The following is a 19,391-nucleotide window of genomic DNA, read 5'->3' on the forward strand; positions in this document are numbered from 1 at the left end:
CTTTACAACCTGTCAACGTGTATGTTTTGTTATTTTAAAAAATGAGACTCGTGTTACGTTATGTAGATACTGAATTAACGTCCCGTGTAGGTCCGGGATAGAACATGTTTTCAGCAACCCATTCTAGCCGTCAGAGGCGTCTAACGGGATCGGGTGGTCAGGGTCGCTGACTTGATTGATGCATGTCATTGTATCCCAGTTGCGTAAATGGATGCTCATGATGTAAATCACTGGATTGTCTGGTCCAGATTCGATTATTTACAGATCGTCATATAGCTGGAATATTGCTGAGTGCTGCGTAAAACAACAAACAAAACAAAAACTATACACCTTTGTACAATTTTCTACAATTTCTAAAATCAAACGATTAAATTATTAGAATTATTCTAATGTAATTAATTGTTAGGTCATCATTTTTTGTGTGGCCTTAACGTTTTTCAGTTTTCCCTGTGGAGGTCATCATGCACATAATGTCTTTGTCTGTAGGTAGGTGCGCTGATCCACAGGTTCGCAATCCACTTCTCGCCCCTTATGACGTCACATCCGCCATGCAGAGAAAACGGGTCGTGTTCCCCAATCCAGCCCGTCTAAAACGTACAAACAGGATATGAACCAGTGTACACAGGTACGGAAGCTCACCTTTCCTAGATTGAGTTTGAAAATCGTTTAGCGTTTTGGAATATTAAATCCCTGTGTATCTTATCCAGACGCAAGTTAAAGTTTAAAAATATATTTTCGGAATTTCCTGACCATGCTGTCGTTATTACTCATAAGGACTGTTTAGTATTAAGTCATTTTTCAGTCATAAATTCCTGGTATCTGTTACTTATCAAACCTTCGCCAGCACAACAACAATACGGCATCAGACATGCTCAGCCCGAGTATCTGTCTCAAATACAGTAAACTACGGTTATAACGAACTCAAAGGGACTACGAATTTTAGTTCGTTATAACCGTAATTCGTAATAAGCATATAAACAGCATAACTACAGCAAATAGCCAGGACTAAAAAGTTAGTTCGTTATATCCGTCAGTTCGTTATAAGCGTGTTCGTTATAACCGTAGTTTACTGTAGTTCAATTCATAAAACAAGAAAATAGTGTTAAAGTCAGCACACGTGAAGTGAATGGTTACCATATATGTGTCGAACACCCTGGTGTCATCTCTATCTGGGCAACATCATTGTGATGAATGCCATTGCCATAAACATGGTCCAGTGGATACTTCGTCAGTCTGTAGCGCGGAAGGTCGGGGGTTCGATCTCCGGCCGAGTTATAGCAAAAGACGTTAAAATATGGTACTTGTTGTTATCCTGCCTTGCGTTCGGCATTTAGGGGCTAATACAGGGACTGGTCGGCTCGGAGTCAGTATACTGTGTCTGAGTGGGGTATTCGTGTTAAACTTTGGCATGGTATCTCAGTGGTCTAGCACTGTAAAATCGGCATTAGTCTGCACACACACACACACACACACGCACACGCACACGCACACACACACATACACTTACTCCAATAATGGTACACATAGACTTACTAAAGGACTGCTATATATAGGCGTACTCCAAGACTGCTAAATGATATAGACTCACGCCAAGGCTACTTTGCGTTCTGCAAGACTGCTAAATGATATGGACTCACGCCAAGGCTGCTACATATAGACGTACTCTAAGACTGCTATATTATCTAGACTTACTCCAAGACTGCTATGTGATCTAGATTTACTCCAAGACTGCTATGTGATCTAGACTTACTCCAAGACTGCTATGTGATTAGATTTACTCCAAGACTGATATATGATACAGACTTACTCCAAGACTGCTATGTGATATAGACTTACTCCAAGACTGCTATGTGATATAGACTTACTCCAAGACTGCTATGTGATCTAGACTTACTCCAAGACTACGTTAGCTACTCACATCTTCATCCACATAGTTGTTGTACCAGAACACAGCTGTTCCTTTCTTGGGTTTCACCACAACCGACGCCTTGTAACAGTTGAAACTCAAATTTTCATTCTCAGCCTGTTGAGAAAGACAAAACATCACGTATAATATTCAGCTGAGACAAATCTTCCACTTATTTCACACAATACAATCTATTATCCTTAAACACACGTCAGCTATCGTTCGTCTCCACGGAAACGGAAACTTTTATAGTGAATCTTTAAAATGTTGAAAAATTGTGGGGGAGGGGGAGAGGGGGTGCTGTTACCGATATATCAGGGTCTGCAAGATCGGCGACAGGAAAGGCCGTTTCCCCTCCTTCTTCAACGTCATTGAGATACATCATGACAGTAGCGAACCTGTTGACAAGCGTCGGGAGTTACATACTGTGTGATCTGATTCACGACACTGAGTGGACCACTGGCGGTGTTGGGGAATTGAGTTACCATTTGAAATTCTTGTATTCGACTTTTAAAGCTTGCCATTTACAATGACTCGCGTCTTGAAATGTATATATCACTTAACAACATTCATCTTTACAGGCTTCGTTAATCTCATTAAAATCAGATCTAAGATCTCGCTGCTGCTAGACAAAGATCTGAGGACATTCCATTACGGGTCACGCCAGAACGACCTTTCGCGAACTTTGACCGACCACTGGAATGACTAACAAGAAGTCAACATCAGCCAATTAGAAAGCAGCTTTCACTAGCTTTATGGCACCTGCTTCAACCTCGCGACTTCCATTTCAGACTACGCTTGAAAAAATGTTGAATTTTTAAAACTGAATGTTGCATATATGGTTGCGATATATGGAAGTGCTTTCCACGTTCTGTGCAACGCCTCTTCCGTTCAAATGTTTATCCCACGGAAGTGAGATAGACGATTATTTTGACGGAATCAGTCGTACGGGCCATAACTGACGTTCGGAGTACCCCGTTTTCGAGGTTGCATGATTAGAAAACACTTTCCAACGGTCACTTTCATGATCTGGTAAGCGCCGCTTTGATTGGTCGGATGAAAGGTCGTTCTGGCGTGACCCGTAATGGGATGTCCTCAGATCTTTGTTCAGCGATAGCGAGAACTAAGATCAGATTTTAATGAGATTGGGAATTTCAAACCTTTTTTATTTTAATATAATTACAAATTACTGACGTGCTGTATTTATACTGCGGGACCGAGAAACATTTCCTAGTTAACCCTAATATAATACGGGATCGTAGGCGTATTCATTCATAAATTATACATGACAACGCCAGTTTACATGTTGAATGTGTCAGATGAAAACGTGATCAACCACTGTACACTGACGACCCTCCTACACGTGATGTTGAAGCGCACCTGCAGAAAATACACCTGCTCCCGACACGCGGAGGCTCGATCTGGAAGCAGCAAGGTTTCACTTCCGGGTCATCTAGCCTCCAATCAGAATCAGTGTCGAAATGGGCATGGTAGTGGCCTTGAGTACCATAGTGGGCAACCTGCAAAACAGAAGCGACTAAAAAATATTTTCCATGATCATAAGAAATTTGTGTTAAAAGCAGATTCGGTAGTACGATCCCAACTGCATCATGGGTACGTATTTATATAGCACTATCAAGTGATGATGGTACCAGGTGTTTGCGAAAAGGTGAACGTATCCTGCCCCACAGGTGGCACCCGTCACAAACACATGCAAAGGCAAGTCAATTGTTCCCCTGAAAAAATATGGGAACATATGCCACAAGACAAAATAAGAATTGCTTCGGACATCATTTTTATCACTTTTGCGTCAAATTTTGAAATGTCATCCACATGTCTACCATCAAACATTTTGAAAGTTTTCCTGAGGCCTTGAATGTTGTAATCCTCATCAAACACGTCTGAGCAAGAGTCGTATGATGCTCTTTTAAATCTTGGTAGAAAGAGCATGCTCGATTGTACATCAAGAGTTGTGAAATGTAGACACAGAAGGTTGGAGCTGCAGGAATATTGCTGGACATAAAGGGAAAGTTGACTGAGGATAGTTGAAGTTATCCCTGTTATACATGCTGTCACTGAACCTTTATGCACAAATCTAAAGATGACAAGGATGAGGCGGTCTTTCTGGTCTCCTTTATTTCTAGCTCAGGTGGGTAAATTAGAGGAAGGCAATTAGCTATTTGATCATTATTGAACGATATCAGATCATCGATATACGTAAGTACTTAAGCTTAAGGTACACTTCTTGGCCAAATTCGCTTGCTTAGATTTTGCCAATCCGAGCAGAAATCCGATTCACGTGCAAAAAGAAACATGTCAGCTAGAATAGGATCCCGGAAATGAAATCTAATTTGGTCTGATACATCTGTCAGTATGAGTCATTCGTGGCGAGATGTCTAGATAGTAGTCGTGAAAATATATTACCGTATTCGACGTAATAAGCGCCAAGGTGCTCTCAAAATTAGAAATAGGGGGCTCTTATTAGAATATTATTTTAGTGAAAGAAACGAGTTAAAAGATAAATTCTGTGGTTTTTGCTGACAGCCTGAAATGTTTATGTACGACAGATATATTTTTCCAGAATTTAATTGCCCATAATTAAGTGTGCATATAACACATGAGTGCGTATTATACGCGAATAAATAAGTCTTGTGTACATTGATCAATCGGAAGGGGTGCTAATTAGGATTGTTCACTGGCCAATATATTAGCAAGTATCGCCGTTGGCGCTTATTAGAGCGTCGATTACGTCGAATACGGTACATCTTGTAGTATGTATACACAAAGATCAAGGTGAAGGACGGGGTAAGGTTCTGCATTATCCCAGAAACAGTGGGAATCACGGTTACAAAAATACGCCGAGCTCTTTATTGCTTGTTGTAAGGGCCTACCTTTAGAATACTGGGTCCCGTTCCACAAAGCGATCTTAGCGCTACGGTTGTCGTAAGTCTGTGTTAAAGTATTGGAGTTACGATCGCCTTAGTGCTAAGATCGCTTTGTGGAACGGGGCCCAGTGCCACAAACTTTTCAAACACGTGACAATACCCTATGACGTAATTTGTAGTATTTTGTTGCCAGTCACACCGGCGAAACAATGCCCTGTGATGACAGGGGTCATCGAGTAATCTGTGACTAAATTTGCTGTTGGACGTTGCTCATAGTATCAATCAATTGTTGTGCTGCACAGACTCGATTATTTACATAAAGTTACCATCAAAACAGAATTACAGATAAGGGTACAGATACTATGGATTGGAAAATGCATAAATACTGATAGCAATTCACGTAACATCGTTTTTTTAACAAATATAAATCTTGACAGTCCATAACCTTAGATTAAACAATAAGGGAGCATCCATTTGATTTGAAGAAGTGTGCTGGGGAGTTTAACAATCTATTTTTCCCCCAGCTATATCCAACAAACTGTTTAGCAACTGAGCACCATCAAATAATATTTTGTTCCTATCAACATTTCACATGGGCACTGTAGTCCTGCTTGTAACCTGGTGGAGGGCGTGGTTGTAGTGGCTTCTTCAGACCAGGGCCATCTTGGTGTTACACATCAAGGCCATCATCATGTGTACCAGCCTCCAACTTCCAATAACGTCACTGCCATTGCTATAAAATCGCATGCAGTCTGTATCATGCTCTTGTCAAAGTCAAATGATCTCGAGATGTTGTTAAATGGCAGTTGTCAATTTACAAACAGACTATTGGTGGCTTTTCAAATTGGAACCTACGCGTAGAAATTGTTCTCTGCCCGAACAGCCTTATTTGAAGCGTTGTTTGTAAGACCATATCTTCTGAGACAGATTTAAAAATTAATAGGTAACTCTTCCTTTTTTCAATAACACAGTGAGTACACGAGATTTACATACATGTATATGGAATGCAACAACTCAATCACTATACGTTGTACACAATTGTATGAACAATTTGACTTCAAGACAATATTAAAATTGAAAATACAAACAGGAAATTCATTTTTATCTACACTGCCAACAAACTATTCATTTTGGGCATATTTCTGAACAAAATATTCATTTACAAAATCAAATAAAATGGATGCTCCGTAGCTAGAGTTACCTCCCCCAATCCTGCACAGTTGCCCTTTGAACCTAGGAAATCGCTGTGACATCATGTCGAATTATGCAAGGAAATCTGCGTTGTCAGAGGGATGAGGTACTCGCAATAATATAACATCAATTTTGCAATGAAACTGCAGTAGCTCAGACGCAACAGTAGTTGCGTACCTTTGACGTGCCTGATACCCTTGGATTTGAATCCTATATTTGATATGATTATGTTTCTTTGTTTATAAGCGCCAACACCGTGCTAGTTGGTTTTATCGAAAGTGGTAAACGCATAAGACCTGCATCGCTTCGAGTTTTCCTTCAAGCCATCACGTCGTGATATCACTACAATACTGTTCAAAGAGGCGGTACACCAAACTCACTCTTAGGGTTATCTCCCCTACCTGAAGGTCTTCGCTTTCTTTAATGAGTGTTAAGGGCAGTTCCGTCAGGATGGAAACACTAGAACATAGCATTAAGAAATGTGATCAAGTATATCGCTTTCCCCATCAACTCCATGACTGAAATTCTATTCAAGCACAGAGATAATAAAAATTATACTTTAAACATTGGACATTTGTCCATCAGTAGAGTTTCATGCTTCAAGGTGTGAAAATTATGGTGATGACTGAAATATGATAAAGTGTGTGTATGTTTTTTAATTAAGTCAGACATGTATATAATTGATAGTGGGGTTATAGATACTGAGTTCAGCGCAACCTAGTGGCCTTATGTAACATGACAATGAACATTTTTCAATGCCTTTGTACAACGACAACATGTGACTATCGAGCTCCCAAATTAAATATATCGACTTTATTAGGTTCAATAAATTTACTAAAAAACTATGTGCGTTTCTTTTTCTGAAGAGTGTATGTAGAATATGTACATTCGTATGGGAGAATGGGTTAAACATCAGGATTTTAAAGAATAAGAATCTTCATATAGGAGAATGTGTAAAAAAAATAGACAAAGTACCTTGTTATGCGAGAATGTGTTATACATCAGGATTAAATAGAAGAAGTACCTTCGTATGAGTGAGTATAGTATACATCAGGATTATATAGAATATGTGCCTTCAACAACCATATGAAGGTATATAGTCTACATATGTATGGTACATGCTGCCATATGGTGGCATATATTCTATATATTCCTGATGTATAATACATTCTCCCATGTGGTGGCACATCTGATATATATTGATGGTACATGCTAACTAACATATGGCGGCACATATTCTAATATAAATTTCATTCTCTCTAGTGGTTACCGCGTTCGCTCGTAACGCCGAAAACCTGGGTTCGATTCCCCACATGGGTACAATGTGTGAAGTCCATTTCTGGTGTGCCCCGCCGTGATATTGCTGGAATATTACTTAAAGCGGAGAAAAACCATCTCACTCACTCATACGTCTATTCGCGTACATACATGTATTCTTCTGTATACATCTTGTTGCATTATACAATGATACTTTTAAATATACTTTAATCTCCAAGCGGCCTGCACATTGCGTCAAACCAACAAACTCACTCATCCAATGTTAATGTTATTGAGGGGAGTATTCACTGTTGTTACCGTTCCTCAATGGCAGCGAGAAGCGGATCTCCGCGCCGATCTAGAAATGTCGTCTGCCCAGTCCGATCTCGGCTGCTCACGTCCTGGAGGTCGTCAGTGTGGACAACACTTTCCTCCCAGCCCGCTGTCGCGGCGTCTTCCAGTCCCTGCTCTTGTGCTAGTCTGATGATATGGTCACATTCGTCTGGGGCCAGAAAACCAGGAATCTCTGAAATATGGTGAACTCCTGAATCCTGCACCTTGCCATGGTCGCTCATTTGGACAATACAGTCAGTTTGTTAAACAGGAATGGCCTCATTTAGAGTGAGTGAGTTTGTTTTTTACGCCGCTTTGAACAGTTTGTTTGTTTGTTTGTTTGTTGTTTAATGCTGCCCTCAGCAATATTCCAGCTACATGATGGCGGTCTGTAAATAATTGAGCCTGGACCACACAATCCAGCGATTGACATCATGAGCAACGATCCACGCAATTGTGATCGATGACATGCATCAACCAAGTCAGCGAGCCTGACCCCCCGATCCCGTTAGTCGCCTCTTACGACAAGCAAAGTCGCCTTTTACGGCAAGCATGGGTTGCTGAAGACCTATTCTACCCCGGATCTTCACGGATCGGCATGTGAGCTTAATGTGGTAGGAGAGCCCAAAATGAAACTGGTCTCAGACGTTTACCACATTGGTGAAATACACAGTCAAGCACAGGTATGTTGCTGACAAACCTAGAAACAAAACCGGGGCGAACCGGGATTCGAACCCACAATCATAGGTTTGTGGCGTGCCCTAGGAACGCAAATGGGCCACCCGTGCTCTCACCTCATTTGGAATACACGTGTCCAAAATGGAATCATTGTGTATTGACTTTGTATTATTATCGGATTATACCGGATTAATATAGAGTGTCGCAAAGCCGTTAATAGTTGTAGGTAAACCATAAACTTATTTTTGCGTTGACAAAACCCTTTTCATATTAGTTAGCATACGCTAGAGCCGATAGTATTTATGAATACAGGAGTGAGTGAGTGAGTTGGGTTTAACGCCGCTTTTAACAGTATTACAGTTATATCGCGGCGTGTCAGCTCAATGTCGGAGTAAAGCCCGAAGTGATGCAGGTCTCAGACGTTTACCACTTCGGTGAAACCCACGAGCACGGGTATGGTGCTGACAAACCTTGAAACATAATCGGGGCGAAGCGGGATTCGAACCCTTAATCATAGCTTTATGGCGTGCCCAAGGGACGCAACTCTGCACAGCGAATCGCGGCGCCTCAGACGACTGGGCCACTCGTGCCCCCTATGAACACAGGAGAAGGTAAATCTGCTCTTTCTTAAATCCTCACCTGACGCCCTTGGATAATTTGAGGTAAATTGGCATGGTTTGTTTCTGAAATACCTGTCATGCCCTCACGTGTGTTACCTAAGTACAAAACGTTACTCACCAAATAAGGGCGGGTTCATTGCCAAAGTGATCCTACGATGAGTGCGAGTCTTGGTCAGGTTGAGTACTTTAACCGCCCCATACTGTAACAATCACATAAACAGACCCTCAATTCATCGTAGAGAGTCAACCTTTCTATGTGTTTTCGAGCAAAAGATAATACATCCACACATAAACTACCATGCAAAAAAAAGTCTACATACACCCATGTTTGATTGTGGCTAAAATTGAACCAAACAAGAAATGGTTATTCTTAAAGTTGGTTGGTTGGTTTGTTGTTTTACGCCGCACCCAGCAATATTCCACCTATATGACGGCGGTCTGTAAATAGTCTGGACTAGACAATCCAGTGGTTGATATCATTGCGATCAATGCAATTGAGATCGATGACATGCAACAACTAAGTCAGCGAGCCTGACCACCCGATCCCGTTAGTCGCCTCTTACGACAAGCATAGTCGTCTTTTACGGCAAGTATGGGTTGTTGAAGGCCTATTCTACCCCGGATCTTCACGGGTCTTAATCTTAAAGTGTACACGCTCATCGATATATTGTTCATCGATATATCGCTTTTCTCCTGGTGGGTCACATATGTGGTTCAAGTACTGACGAACCAATCTTGTATGATAAACTAGATATGCTGATACGCATCCTAAACAGTGATCAAGTTGTGGTATCTGGAGATCGGAATGTGCTTCAGAATTATTTTATGGATATTTATAACTATAAAGAGAACAATAATCAAAAGGAAAGGGAGATAATAATGCAGTTAAAAGATAGATCTAGTAGATACATGGAGGGATATATGACAGACCATATACATGGCGGCAGCCAACACCATTGAAACAAGCTTGTCTGGACTACTTTCGTGTATCCCAAAATATGATTCTTTCGATTACAGATTTTTTTTACATCAGACGATATCTATGTTAATTAATCTAACAGACCGCCTCCGTGGTCTAGAGGTAGAGCGTCCGCCTGGGGAGCGGAAGGTCCGGGGTTCGATCCCCGGGCGCGTCATACCAAAAGACGTTAAAAGATGGTACTTGTTGTTACCCTGACTGGCGCTCGGCATTAAGGGGCTAAAACAAGGACTCGTCGGCTCGGAGTCAGTATACTGTGTCTGAGTGTTGTATTCATGTTAAACCGCGCATGGTTTCTCAGTGTGCAAACACCAAAAATCGGCATCAGTCCGGACTAGTACAAGCAGCCACACGTGCATGCACGTCGCTATATAATCTTGCAATAATCTTGGACGCGACGTTAAACCCAATTTCACCTCACCTCATTAATCTCACAGAATTACAGCGTATTAAAGGAATATACAGAAACATCAAATCCCCGGTTTTCTACTACTGATTGATTTCGAAAAAAACATTTGACACAGTTGACAGGACATTTATTGACAAAACGTAAACATTTTTTTTTATAAATTTGGGTAACTCAATACGTCCGTGGGTTTACAATATTCTATCAGAGAATTCAATCTAATATGCTTGTGAATGGGTATGGTTCTGCCATGTTTAATATTTCTAGAGGGTGTCGCCAAGGTGATTCCCTTTCGCCGTATGTTTTCATCTTATGTGCTGAAATATTCGCTATACTGGTGAGAAATAACAAAACCATAAAAGACATAAATATAGGTAAATTAGACTATTTGCTCCAACCGTTTGCCGATGATACGACTTGTACTCTAGATGGATCTGAACGTTGCCTTTTTGCAGTAATAAATGTACTAAATTTTCTAAGCAAGATTCTCAGGCTTTAAAGTCAATATTGATAGATATGATCTAAGATAACGACCGAGAATAAAACTATGACCAAGTAGGATATTAAATTGTGATCCAAGTTTCTTTACCTTCTTGGCCTAACATATACCTTAAATTTTGACAAAGTGTATTTGGAATATTAAACCTGAAAAGATGCCAGATGATATGTGACAAAAAACGGGGGGGGGGGGGGGGGGTAGGTGTTATTGTGCCAAAAATATATGAAGTAATTCAAGCCCAAAAATTGTCAATGCTGAGACGACATATCAAACGTCAATACAACAATAGGTGAGCCCATTTCGAACTTAATATTTCCAAGATTAGCCAATGAAACATGCTTGAACATAATTGTTGGTATTTGAGTATATTATTACAAAGATGTTATTACAGCAAGGTGGGATTTCGCTTCTCAAACTGACTCAAATGACAATGACATACTTGCCGAAAGCGCTTGGTATTCTAACAACATATACATTGGTGGGTAAATGACATAATCGATGATAAGGGGACATTACTTTCGTTTGACGTATTTGTAAAAAGGTCTGGCATCAAAACAAACTTTCTCATGTATATATGGGCAAATTTTGCACTTTTGAATCACGATGAGATAAACCTGCCTAGGTAGAGAAAATTTCATTTATGAAGGAACTATCCAGCCATGTACAAGTTAAAAGGCCTCAGATATTGAAAACTGTGTTTACAATCTGGAGGCTTCTATCCAAGCAGGCTCTCTTCCCACTGGTTGGCACGGGGTAACGTGCTTGTCGCATGAGGCGACTAACAGGATCGGGTGGTCAGGCTCACTGACTTGGTTGATGCTAGTCATTGTATCCCAGTTGTGTGGATTGATGGTCATGATGCTAATCAGTGGATTGTCTGGTCCAGACTTGATTGTTTACAGACCGCCGTCACATAGCTGTAATATTGCTGAGTGCGGCGTTAAACAACAAACAAACTGGTGGACACAGAAGAGAAACCCTGACCTGTCAATTGAACCCTCCGAATATATAAAAACGAAACCGTCCGGTTTTTCTCTTTTGGAGATGCTGTATAAGCGATCAAATGGAACGTTTGCCTTGAACTCAAGTGTGAGTGAGTGAGTGAGTTAATGCTTTACGTCACATCGTGAACTCAAGTGAATATGATAAGTACCGCATAGGTGACTACCAGTTTAACATTCAACAAATCACCAACTGGATGTGCGATAGGAGCCGAGTGTACTTCACACGTTGAGTGAGTGCGTTGACATTCGTCACATGACAAATATTTCAGAGTATCACCTAATGACGTAGTTTAAAAACAACAACAGTCAACAGATTAAAAGCCATCGAGATTCACGGCCTCGTCATCATCAGCGCCACCATCGGCCTCGTCATCATCAGCGCCACCATCATCGTCATTGTTATTAGCAATGGGACGTACCTCTTGAGGGTCGACTGTGGAGAGACCCCCGACTGCAGCAATGGCGGACGTAGCGGAAGGCCGGGACATTGGGGCGGGACATTGCTGCTGCTGATGGTGCTGCTGCTGTTGATGTAGCCGCTGATGCTGGCTGTAAAGAGGTTCAGTACCCCTAAACGTCTCACACGTGTACATGGGTACGTGATGCAGCAACACCCTGGTCGTCACGAATACCACCAACATCGTGTGCCAACATTTACGCCATCAAACCCTTGACTGGAAATAAATTTGAAATTGTCGAATATCATAGTTCATTTTATTTTACCTATGTTGGTTAATTCGATGCACCTTCTTACTCTGACTCAATTAAAGTCCAACAAAAGCTGAGCATGAGAAGCCACATTCACTTTCAATCCTGGTATTTCAATCCTGCTCCATACTCAATGTGTTATACAACGGTGGACGTTTCATAAATAAGTCAAATTCCCGTATCGCAATGTCTTGAATAGCATGGCTTCTAAAGAACCCTACCTGAATCTTACTCCAATTGTCTGTCCTCCGGTAGATGTGGGTGTGTAGAAACCAATGCATTTATATCCTCCACTTCGGGCAAGTATCGACTGAGCTCGGCCTGAGCTTCTGTGTGAATACCTTAAGGAACAGCTTGTTGCATTGTCAGACAGCTCACGGCGTGCTTGTCGTCAGCTGGGGGCACACATAGATGGTGTATAAAGGGAGTATGACACACAATCACTGGTTTGAAATGTCCATTATTTTGAAAACATCGTCGAAAGAGCTTGCTCGAATGTAGGCCAAAAGTTGTGGAGCTGCTGGAATATTGCCGGCAGGAGGAGAAAGGTGACCATAGAATGTTGAAGTCATCCTTCTTGACTTACATTCTTGTGGGAAGTTGTTTAATCTTAATGCATAGATCTAAATATGACACAGATGAAGCGGTATCACTGATTTCTTTCATTTCTAGTTAAGATGGGTGAATCAGAGGAAGGAAAGTGACTATTATTGAAAGAGTGAGTAAAAATTTAAAATATCAGATCATCGATATAGCTGAAGCTTAAGTTAATCTTCTTGGACTAATTCCCTTGCTATGATTTTGCCAACCCGAAAAGAAATTTCGCGTGTGGCGTGGGATTGTGGTGTATAAAGTTAAAAAATCAAACGTTTGACTTATATTGAATTTGGTTCTCTTCTGAGATGGCAAACTATCAAGCAAAGACTCCATATGATAGTTATCCCACTTGTCTCAAAATACTTTCTATAAATATACAAAACCTTTCCTTGATTGTGTTAGGGATTGTGGTTAATGAAATAGGAATTTCGTGGTACAGTTTCTCAATCTCATTAAAATCAGATCTTAGTTCTCGCTATAGCTAAACAAAGATCTGAGGACATCCCATTACGGGTCACGTCAGACCGACCTTGCACGAATTTTGACCGACCAATGGAAGGATTGACAAGAAGTCGACATTAGCCAATCAGAAAGCAGATTTCTTGTGCTTTACGGCACTAATTTCAAATTGGCAACTGCGCTTCGAAACATATTTTGACAAATTCTCGATTACAAATTTGAAACCTGAACAAAGAACATTCTGGAATGGCAAATATATGGTCTAGATTGTATGAATTCAGTCGCTAAACCCGTAACTATCGTTCGGAATACCCCGTGTTAAAGTTTTCGAGATGCATGATAAGAAATCTCATTCCGACTGTCACTTTCATGATCTGGTAAGCGACTCTCTGATTGGTCGGATGAAAAGTCGTTCTGACGTGACCCCTAATGGGATGTCCTCAGATCCTTGTCTAACGGTAGCGAGAACTAAAATCTGATTTTAATGAGATTGTACAGTTTCTGGACTCGGCAATATATCTCTGGGATATACTTCGGCATCTTCATGGAGCTTTGGAATCCAGCTCCTTAGATGACAGACTGGGTTTATTCCAATTCTGTTTCAGCTTTTTCAGTTTGTGTATTCTACCACTGACAACACAAACGATACCACGTGGCTGTGCATGAAGTGAATATGGTTGGATAGACAACGTACACCTACATACAAATTGAAAGGGTGGGAAATAGTATTCCGAGGTTTGGTAGTTTTGCTGAAAATGCTAAAGAGGGACATAATTTCAATAAATGAAAGTGACAAAACGTTTCCACAAGCATACGAAATATGCATTGTACTAACTCCCCCGCATAAACTCAAACCTATCTGGCAGATATCTATGTCAATCCAAAGTAGTATAACTTCCATTAGACATTAAACATACTTCATTCAATTCAATTTAAAACTACAGCTATTTAACAAATAATTGGATATTGATACGTAAACTACATAATACAACCCCAAACAGTATAGGTCGTGGATGAATTGATCGACGGTTGCTTTTTCATCATATAGTTTTAGTGGAAAGTTAAATTTCGGACTTTAGACCTCGTGACCAAAAGGAATACCTCACAACCAAATGGGCCTCCTGACATGCTGCTCCGTTCGTCTGTGAACTGGCAGCACACACACCCTAAGACACAACACAGCCCTTAGACACAAGACGCCCCTCAGACACAAATCACCTCTCACACAAGACACTCATCAGACACAAGACACCCCTCAGACAAAGGACACCCCTCAGACACAAAACAACCACAGTCCTCAGACACAAAGACACCCCTCAGACACAAGACACCCCTCAGATAGAAGACACCCCTCAGATACAAGACACACCTCAGACACAGGACACCCATCAGTCACATGACACCCCTCAGACACAAGTCACCCCTCAGACACAAAACACCTCTCAGACACAAAACACCCCTCAAATATAAGACACCCCTCAGACATAAGACACCCCTCAGTCACAAGCCACGCCTAAAACACAAGACATCCCTCACACACAAGACATCCCTCACACACAAGACACCCATCAAACACAAGACACCCCTCAGACACGAGACACCCCTCAGACACAAGTCACGCCTCAGACACAAGACACCCCACAGACACAAAACACCCCTCAGACACGAGACACTCATCAAACACAACACAGCCCTCAGACACAAGACACCCCTCAGACACAAGTCACGCCTCAGACACAAGATACCCTTCAGAAACAAGGCACCCCTCAGACACAAGTCACGCCTCAGACACAAGACACCCGTCAGACACAAGACACCTCTCAGACACAACACAGCCCTCAGACATAAGACGCCCTTCAGAAACAAGGCACCCCTCAGACACAAGTCACGCCTCAGACACAAGACACCCCACAGACACAACACAGCCCTCAGACACAAGACGCCCCTCAGACAAAGGACACCCCTTAGACACAAGTCACCCCTCAGACACAAAACACCCACAGCCCTCAGACACAAAGACACCCTCAGACACAAGACACCCCTCAGACACAAGACATCCCTCAAACACAAGCTCCCCTCACACACACAAGACACCCCTCAAACACAAACCACCCCTTAAACATAAGACACCCCTCAAATATAAGACACCCCTCAGACACAAGACACCCTAAGACACAACACAGCCCTCAAACACAAGATGCCCCTCTGACACAAGACACCCCTCAGACAGAGGACACCCCTCTGACACAAGACACCCCTCTGACACAAGACACCCCTCAGACAAAGGACACCCCTCAGACAAAAGATACCCATCAGACACAAGACACCCCTCAGACACCAGACATCCCTCAGACACATGCTCCCCTCAGTCACAATACACCCCTCAAACACAAACCACCCCTCAAACATAAGACACCCCTCAAATATAAGACACCCCTCAGACGCAAGACACCCTAAGACACAACACAGCCCTCAGATACAAGACGCCCCTCTGACACAAGACACCCCTCAGAAACAAGACACCCCTAAGACACAAGCTCCCCTCAGTCACAAACCACCCCTCACATATAAGACACCCCTCAGACACAAGACACCCTAAGACACAACACAGCCCTCAGATACAAGACGCCCCTCTGACACAAGATACCTCTCAGACAAAGGACACCGCTTAGACACAAGACACCCCACAGACACAACACAGCCCTCAGACACAAGACGCCCCTCAGACAAAGGACACCCCTTAGACACAAGTCACCCCTCAGACACAAAGACACCCTCAGACACAAGACACCCCTCAGACACAAGACACCCCTCAGACACAAGACATCCCTCAAACACAAGCTCCCCTCACACACACAAGACACCCCTCAAACACAAACCACCCCTTAAACATAAGACACCCCTCAAATATAAGACACCCCTCAGACACAAGACACCCTAAGACACAACACAGCCCTCAAACACAAGATGCCCCTCTGACACAAGACACCCCTCAGACAGAGGACACCCCTCTGACACAAGACACCCCTCTGACACAAGACACCCCTCAGACAAAGGACACCCCTCAGACAAAAGATACCCATCAGACACAAGACATCCCTCAGACACAAGTCACGCCTCAGACACAAGACACCCCTCAAACATAAGACACCCCTCAAATATAAGACACCCCTCAGACACAAGAAACCCATCAGACACAAGACACCCCTCAGACACAAGTCACGCCTCAGACACAAGACACCCATCAGACACAAGATACCCTTCAGAAACAAGGCACCCCACAGACAGAACACAGCCCTCAGACACAAGACGCCCCTCAGACACAAATCACCACTCAGACAAAGGACACCCCGTAGACACAAGTCACCCCTCAGACACAATACACCCAAAGCCCTCAGACACAAAGACACCCTCAGACACAAGACACCCCTCAGACACAAGACACCCCTCAGACACCAGACATCCCTCAGACACATGCTCCCCTCAGTCACAATACACCCCTCAAACACAAACCACCCCTCAAACATAAGACACCCCTCAAATATAAGACACCCCTCAGACACAAGACACCCTAAGACACAACACAGCCCTCAGATACAAGACGCCCCTCTGACACAAGACACCCCTCAGAAACAAGACACCCCTAAGACACAAGCTCCCCTCAGTCACAATACACCCCTCAAACACAAACCATCCCTCAAACATAAGACACCCCTCACATATAAGACACCCCTCAGACACAAGACACCCTAAGACACAACACAGCCCTCAGATACAAGACGCCCCTCTGACACAAGATACCTCTCAGACAAAGGACACCGCTTAGACACAAGTCACCCCTCAGACACAATACACCCACAGCCCTCAGACACAAAGACACCCTCAGACACAAGACACCCCTCAAACACAAACCACCCCTCAAACATAAGACACCCCTCAAATATAAGACACCCCTCAGACACAAGACACCCATCAGTCACAAGACACCCCTCAGTCACAAGACACCCCTCAGACACAAGACACCCCTAAGACACAAGACACCCCTCAGACACAAGACACCCTTCAAACACAAAACACCTCTCAGACACACCCCTCAGACATAAGACACCCCTCAGTCACAGTCAACACCTCAAACACAAGACATCCATCAAACACAAGACACCCCTCAGACACAAGACACCCCTCAGACACAAGACACCCTTCAAACACAAAACACCTCTCAGACACACCCCTCAGACATAAGACACCCCTCAGTCACAGTCAACACCTCAAACACAAGACATCCATCAAACACAAGACACCCCTCAGACACTTGACACCCCTCAGACACTTGACACCCCTCAGACACAAGACACCCATCAGACACAAGACACCCCTCAGACACAAAACACCCCTCAGACACAAAACACCCCTCAAACACAAGACACCCCTCAGTCACAAGACACCCCTCAGACACAAGACACCCCTCAGACACTTGACACCCCTCAGACACAAGACACCCATCAGACACAAGACACCCCTCAAACACAAGACACCCCTCAGACACAAGACACCCATCAGTCACAAGACACCCCTCAAACACAAAGCACGAATCAGACACAACGAGACGCCTCTCAGACACAAGACACCAATCAGACACAAGTTACCCCTCAGACACAAGACACCCCTCAGACACAAGACACCCCCAAGAGACAAGACACCCCTCAGACACAAGACACCCCTCAGACACAAAACACCCCTCAGACACAAGACACCCCTCAGACACAAGACACCCTTCAGACACAAGACACCCCTCAGTGACCAGCCACACTTCAAACACAAGACACCTCTCAGACACAAGACGCCCCTCAGACACAAGACACCCCTCAGACACAAAACACCCCTCAAACACAAGACACCCCTCAGACACAAAACACCCCTGAAACACAAGACATCCCTCAGACACAAGACACCCCTCAGACACAAGACACCCCTCAGACACAAGACGCCCCTCAGGCACAAGACACCCCTCAAACACAAAACACCCCTCAGACACAAGACACCCCTCAGACACAAGACACCCCTCAGACACAAGACGTCCCTCAGACACAAGACACCCCTCAGACACAAGACGCCCCTCAGACACAAAACACCCCTCAAACACAAAACACCCCTCAAACACAAGACACCCCTCAGACGCACGTCACCCCTCAGACACAAGACGCCCCTCAGACACAAGACACCCCTCTGACACAAGTAACCCCTCAGACACAAGTTACCCCTCCCTTCTATCTCCACCCTCTCCGTGTGCCGCATCAGTCACACTGGAAACTTGATAATCGTTGGAATTAATTGACAGTGAGATGAATGCCAACATTCTAAGCTCGCTCTTGTAGTCGTCCGTGTTAACTGTATATTGGCACACTGTAAATTGTCAACGCCAGAGAATAATCAGTCTCGATTCTCTGCCGGCACAAATTCGATTGGACGTAGAAGCCAAAGTATTGATGAAACTTACGTGGTGACACCAGGACACAGTTACACAAATCGATCTTAGCGCCAAGATGACCGTGACTCCCATACTTTAACATTGGATTACGATAGTCTTGGCGCTGAGATCGCTTTGTGCAAGTGGGCCCAGGTGTAAAACCTTGAGTGGGGTCTGCTGCTTGTTTTGTCGTCTTAATCAAATGTGTTATTTCTAATTTACAATCAGTTATTTTCCTGTGAGATCAAGTATTATGGTGTCCTTTTACTTGTCAACTCTGGTCTCTGGAATGTCTTGTGTCGGGTTACACATAGTAAACAGCGACAAAAACTGATTGAAAACTGATATCACTTCTTGATAATATTTAGAACTGAAAACTGATGTCTTATATTTATATTGTAC

At 43.1% G+C, this 19,391-nt stretch overlaps 2 protein-coding genes across 2 annotated transcripts; one reads left to right on the forward strand and one right to left on the reverse strand.

Moving 5' to 3' along the window:
* Positions 1 to 437: 437 nt before the first annotated feature.
* Positions 438 to 12,399, reverse strand: LOC139452560 (uncharacterized). Its single transcript, XM_071234086.1, has 8 exons — positions 12,178 to 12,399; positions 8,989 to 9,070; positions 7,558 to 7,765; positions 6,384 to 6,441; positions 3,287 to 3,426; positions 2,214 to 2,304; positions 1,919 to 2,023; positions 438 to 587 (listed from the first exon to the last, which is right to left on the reverse strand). The coding sequence occupies exons 1-8, from the start codon at positions 12,397 to 12,399 to the stop codon at positions 438 to 440; spliced, it is 1,056 nt and encodes a 351-aa protein (XP_071090187.1).
* Positions 12,400 to 13,143: 744 nt separating this feature from the next.
* LOC139453894 (neurofilament heavy polypeptide-like) lies at positions 13,144 to 18,752 on the forward strand. Its single transcript, XM_071235342.1, has 2 exons — positions 13,144 to 13,166; positions 17,867 to 18,752. Exons 1-2 carry the CDS (start codon positions 13,144 to 13,146, stop codon positions 18,750 to 18,752), a joined length of 909 nt encoding a protein of 302 aa, XP_071091443.1.
* Positions 18,753 to 19,391: the final 639 nt, after the last annotated feature.

The sequence above is a fragment of the Haliotis cracherodii genome, unplaced genomic scaffold, assembly GCF_022045235.1.
Source record: "Haliotis cracherodii isolate W230 unplaced genomic scaffold, xgHalCrac1.p SCAF_10, whole genome shotgun sequence".
NCBI lineage: Eukaryota > Metazoa > Mollusca > Gastropoda > Lepetellida > Haliotidae > Haliotis > Haliotis cracherodii.

What these genes read in the sequence shown, in the direction of transcription:
- LOC139452560 (XM_071234086.1), bottom strand. Translation starts at nt 12,399, where the DNA reads ATGTTGGTGGTATTCGTGACGACCAGGGTGTTGCTGCATCACGTACCC. An exon ending in AGCAGGTGTATTTTCTGCAG is followed by an intron (nt 2,305 to 3,286) that starts GTGCGCTTCAAC and finishes GCTTGTCAACAG; the next exon opens with GTTCGCTACTGTCATGATGT. An exon ending in ACAACTATGTGGATGAAGAT is followed by an intron (nt 588 to 1,918) that starts GTGAGTAGCTAA and finishes TGTACGTTTTAG; the next exon opens with ACGGGCTGGATTGGGGAACA.
- LOC139453894 (XM_071235342.1), top strand. Translation starts at nt 13,144, where the DNA reads ATGGGTGAATCAGAGGAAGGAAA. An exon ending in GGTGAATCAGAGGAAGGAAA is followed by an intron (nt 13,167 to 17,866) that starts GTGACTATTATT and finishes GACACCCCTCAG; the next exon opens with ACACAAGACACCCATCAGAC.